This window comes from Cynara cardunculus, unplaced genomic scaffold (genome assembly GCF_001531365.2).
Source record: "Cynara cardunculus var. scolymus isolate 2C unplaced genomic scaffold, CcrdV1 Un_Scaffold_6065, whole genome shotgun sequence".
NCBI classification, from domain to species: domain Eukaryota; kingdom Viridiplantae; phylum Streptophyta; class Magnoliopsida; order Asterales; family Asteraceae; genus Cynara; species Cynara cardunculus.
In genome coordinates this window covers 17,903-23,180 of record NW_020202752.1, presented here as the reverse complement: position 1 = coordinate 23,180, position 5,278 = coordinate 17,903, and the positions used below count along the sequence as shown (strand labels likewise).

Sequence of the window (5,278 nt, the reverse complement as noted above, 5' to 3'; positions counted from 1 at the left end):
TTACTTTGGGCTGAGCTATTTCGTGTTGAGTTCTGTTAAATGGGTTCTTGAACACTCCTAATACAAATCATTATATTAAAAAACAATTGAGATATTTATAGACAATTATCATGATTCATTAATTATGATTGAAATATATACGGAAGATAATAAGGTTCATTTATTATGATCATGATTTTAGATTAAGAAACAAATAAAATCAAATATTTATTAGACTAGATGGACGACTAAAATTGGTTTGTAAAATTTGTTAGAATTGAATGATTTGTAAATGAAACATCCCCAATTGTACTAATTAGATTCTACTAACTTTTTTAAATCAATTTGTTATTCTATTTAACAACAAACATATAATTATATTGATAATCTTTGGATCATTAACCAAATACTTTAGTAAGATTTTTAGGTATATAATTGATAATCTTCGGATCATTAACCAAATATTTTAGTAAGATTTTTAGATATATAATTTTAAATCAGATTTTAATTAAATCTGTAACCTTTTCACGAGTATAAACCATTTTTTGTTATATCGACCAGGTGGTTATAAATTTAATTAATTGATTTACCTAAATTACTCCAAACTAGTTTTAAATAAATTAAGCATTTTGTCCAAGACACAGGACTCGAAACCACTTCTACAATCACCGTACGGTGGGATTCACACAACCCCTCGCCACCGCCACCGTCATCGCCGTTTAAACAAACCACCAGTGAATGCATTTGTATCCTCCCTCTGACAACAACCATGGTGAATGCTTCCCATCCTGACAATGAATGTGGTTATGGTGTTGCTGGCTCCAATCGCAGTGCATGTTCTTCACTAACCCTCGGTCGTGGAAAACCGCCGTCTCTGGCTGGTTCTGCACATTTTTTCCGGAAGTCAACGGCCGAGATGGAGGAGGAAGATGGTTTCTATCAGAAGCTCAACAAACTGAATGAATCCTCTGGTTTTAGCCTACTGTGAGTCGTCTACTCCTAAACTTGAACATTTCGACTTTTTGGAGTCAATTTATTTTGATTTATCATTACAAATTATTCATAAGATTTTTCTGTAGAAAATAGAAAAAAACTGATTATTTTGAATCCCAGCTACACAAAACATTAAAAACATATGGATTTAGAGGTAAAAACTGCAAATTTTTCTCAATTTTTGAAAGTGAAAAGTAATAAATTTGACTATAAGAAGTCAAAATTGGTTCTTTTGGGACAAATGGAGCACATTCTAGCTGTTTTGTCCAATATTAGAAAGTTTGTTCGGTTCATGTGCATGACTTTTGGTATGGATTCATGGATGAAAATTCCATTAAAAACCTGAAATTGATTAACAAATCCGGAATTGTTCGTAACGCATCACATGTCCCTCTTTAGGATGAACATTCGTGATGAATGTGGCAGGAAGTGTTGCATTCACGATGAATATGATACAACATTCATGATGAATATGTTACAACATTCTTGATACATTTATATTACTTATGATTATGTATATGCCACATGTCATGCGGTCGACAATTCCTGAGTTCGTAATCCATTTCAGGTGTCTAACGGAACTTGCCCTAGGTTCATGATATCATATAAGCACGGACATTCCAATATGTTCGGAGTTCATGTTACACATGTATCAGGACTATAAACTGATTAATAAATAAAACAAAATATAAAAGTTCATATCGTACACTATATTAAAAAAATTACAAATTAAAATAAGAGTATATTATGTTTTTAAAAAATAAAAATGTTGTAAATAGCAAAGTAACATATGAAATTCAATTAAATAGAATCATTCTTCAAATATTCATCTGATAGCTGGAATTGGGAATCGTCAAATCGCCTAAATGAGTAAAAGTCTAAAATGCTGTTTAAACGAGTTAAAGGTTAAAAAATATATATAATTGAGTAAAAAACCATGGTTCTAAATAAGTCGTTATGTCGCCAATGCTTGGCTTCATCGTCACGTTAATTCCTGTGGATCCACTCTGAGGTTTGGCTTCCATTGTAACACATTATGACGTGTCATGGGGCGTTATAACACACTATGACACGTCATGGCCCGTCATTTTGTACGTCATGAGTTTTTATTTTTTAAATATTTAACTTTAGGGATAAATGATAATTATGTACTATATCTAAGACTTAAATAAATATTCAAAGGAAACATAAAAACTAAAACCCTAAATAGGTAATCTTTGGTCTCATTCGCGGACATAGAGAGTCGAACATGAATTCTTTGAATATTGCCGATAGCAATGAGTAGAAAATCAGAGATTTAATCCTTTTTTAGCACTATTGATATGATTTTCTTATAAGCTCAGTAATCCTTACAGTAACACCACAATCCACAATATAAGTCTGCCCCTGCCTAGCCGGTAAGCGCTTATGGGGTTTAAGACGCTTACCAACAATCCATTTGACGGCCAAGAATGTTATGTGATAAGGTAAGTAGAGGTAATTTCTCTTGCCAGTAAGCCTTTACTCAGTAAGTGTTTGGTAAATGGCCCATAATGTTTCTAACAGTTGAGTTCTGGTGAGAAAAGGGAACTTATGGTGAGAAGTGGAAGAAGAGATCTCTAGCTTTGGATCAATTCTAATTGAATGTCAGCACTCATGAGGTGCACCAAGATACACCGGATCAATTCCCTTATAAAGTGCAATTCATGGATGTGCATGAGATTAAAATGATCAAGGGTTTAGATCTCTTCTTACGCCTCTCACCTTAACTTCTTTTCTCACACGATCCTTCGCCATGTTTCTACTACCATATAAATAAGACCCGGCAAAAAGACGACGTTATATGGTCAACACAAATAAAGTTGGTAATAGTCTAACCTGTGAACGTTTTGATGACAGTTTTAACTTTCGTGACTCGAGCATGGACTTGCACCAGTTCTACAAAATCGTGACTGAAAGAGGCGGGTATCTTCAGGTTGTTTCCATTTATAAAAATCGATCTTAGTTGAAATGGGTCATCGTTTCTTTGTTTTTTGGAGCAAAAAAATGCAAGTTCATAACCTAAGCCCATTACCATTTTGGGCGGAACTTAATTTGAAAACCATATTTCGACCCCCCCCCATTAAGTCCCCATGCCCTCTGTGTGGCGACATGGGGGATTATTAAGAGTACCTTTTTAGAGAATGTTAATAAATTCTCGGAAAATAGTTCGTGTCTCTCTTACATTGGGTGTTATATGAGCACCATTTAGGTCACAAAAGACGGAAAATGGGAAGATGTTGCGTTCAGTTTGAATCAACGAAACCGAGTGCCGTTGGCACCGAATCAATTTCAGAAGCTCTACGCTACCTTTCTGTACTCGTTTGAGCAGATGTATCACTATCGGAGTCCCGTAAAACGTAAAAACGCTCGGATAACATTCTCACAAGGTTTGAGCACACTTTGAAATTACGTTTTTGGAACACTATTCAGCTTAATCTGTTTGCCGTGTTTGATTATGAACCCAGGGTCTCGGGACATGGAATCCAAAAAAAAATTCTTAAGCGGGTCAACGGGGAAGAGGAAGATTGATGACGACGAACTTTACTTATGCGATCGGGAAATTCCGTTCAAGAAAATTGAGTGTGATCTTGGTTCTCGGGAACTGGTTATGGAGACTCCAGTTAAAGTCAAAGAAGCGAGAAAAGATCCGCGTGCGCCACTCGGGTCAAGAAACTGTTATCAGATGTTCCTCAAGATTGAATGTGAGAGGCTAAAGAGAATACATGGAGAGACGCCATCCGCTCTGCTCCGAGACATGGTCGTTGAAGTGTGGCGACACCTCTCTAATGACGATAAACAGGTATGCCTTCAGATTCTTATTGTATCTCGGGCCTTATCCCGGGCCTTTCAAGCCCCTTTGTTTAATGGAAAAAGCTTATCTGGCTTTTCCAGGCTTTACAGAGGGCTTTCTCGGACCAGGCCTTAAAAAAAGTTGGCCTGCTCGGGCTTTCAGGCCAGGCTTCGGGCTTCGACTTTTTTGTGCATCTCCAAATTATCATTTGCTCATTTGAAATAAAGATATTTCTTCAACAATCAGTATGAATGAGAAAATCGGTTATTTTAACATGAAAACTTTCGAATAATTGAAATGTTTCGGTTTCAATTAGTGGTTTTGACCCCTTTTATGCTTAAGCCATATATCGAGGCAAGTAAGAAAGACAAGGAGCGATTCACTCGAGAGATGGCCGAATATGAGGAAAACAAGAGAAATCAACGAAACCAACCTCAAATGACAACTCAAAAACTCGTCCACTTTTCAAGCCCAACTCTCATTGACTTCACAAAAACACCTCCGCGAAAAGCAGTTGACGGGTCCCACACAATAGCTTGTCATGATGCCGGAAACCAGATAGTCGTAGATTTCACAGAGCCATGCTCTGTCGAAACCGATGGCGACTACCATGTCGCCTTGCAAGCTAATGACGGTCAGGGAATCGCACAAGTGACAAATGAACCGATGGTTCAAATGGCGGCTGGGTTAATGAAGAAAAATGCATGACAAAATCATCCTGCTTTTCAGATCAACTGGGACGAGTATCGTGGCTCGATCATTTGACCGTGGTTCGACTTTTGTGCATACACTAACTTGGTTTGGTATCTATATATATGTATGGATCTTCATTGTTCTACTTTCTATCGTTCTGTTAATATAAGCCGCTCGTTGCTTGAATTCTTACGCATGTTGCGTACATCATGATCATTACCGAAAAGAAATATCTATACGTGAAATACCTGTGTATAAAAAGTTTACCGGGTACGAGTAATAGTTTGAGCATCTATGGGGATTCAAAGCGTCTCTCCTAGAAAAGCTCGACGAGCCGAGAGCTGGCTCATACACTATACAACCTGAGCCAATGCTTGAGACCTAGAAAATCCAAAGTCTGGGTGCTTATTACACGTACATTTGAATTAAACAAAATGTTTGTGGTACTGAATATCGACATGACCATTGATACATTATTGAAAACTAGTCATGTACTTGTKCAAAGTAGCGGAATATAACATTTTATTAAGAAACAACAATGAATAACTTTTGTTTATTAAAATTGTTTTCCTAATAAAACACAATGTTAAGTTTGCAAATGTGTTTATTGATTGTTTTCCCAAAAAAACAATGTGTTTTTATTGTAACCTTGTGCATCCCAACTCTTTCAAATTTATATTTTGATGTTGTAAAGTGGTGGAAAATGTGTCCAACTTTCAAGGAGGATAGAAGTTGTAAGAGTGGTTTGCCTACATCAACCACAAACTAACTTGGATGATAATAAACCACCGTTGAAAAATG

At 36.4% G+C, this 5,278-nt stretch overlaps 1 protein-coding gene across 1 annotated transcript; it reads left to right on the top strand.

The window, feature by feature from the left end:
* The first annotated feature begins 639 nt into the window (after positions 1–639).
* On the top strand, positions 640–4,643 carry LOC112504577 (high mobility group B protein 10-like). Its single transcript, XM_025108528.1, has 5 exons — positions 640–963; positions 2,851–2,926; positions 3,203–3,350; positions 3,459–3,793; positions 4,127–4,643. Exons 1-5 carry the CDS (start codon positions 749–751, stop codon positions 4,490–4,492), a joined length of 1,140 nt encoding a protein of 379 aa, XP_024964296.1. The 5' UTR covers positions 640–748; the 3' UTR covers positions 4,493–4,643.
* The last annotated feature ends 635 nt before the right edge of the window (positions 4,644–5,278 follow it).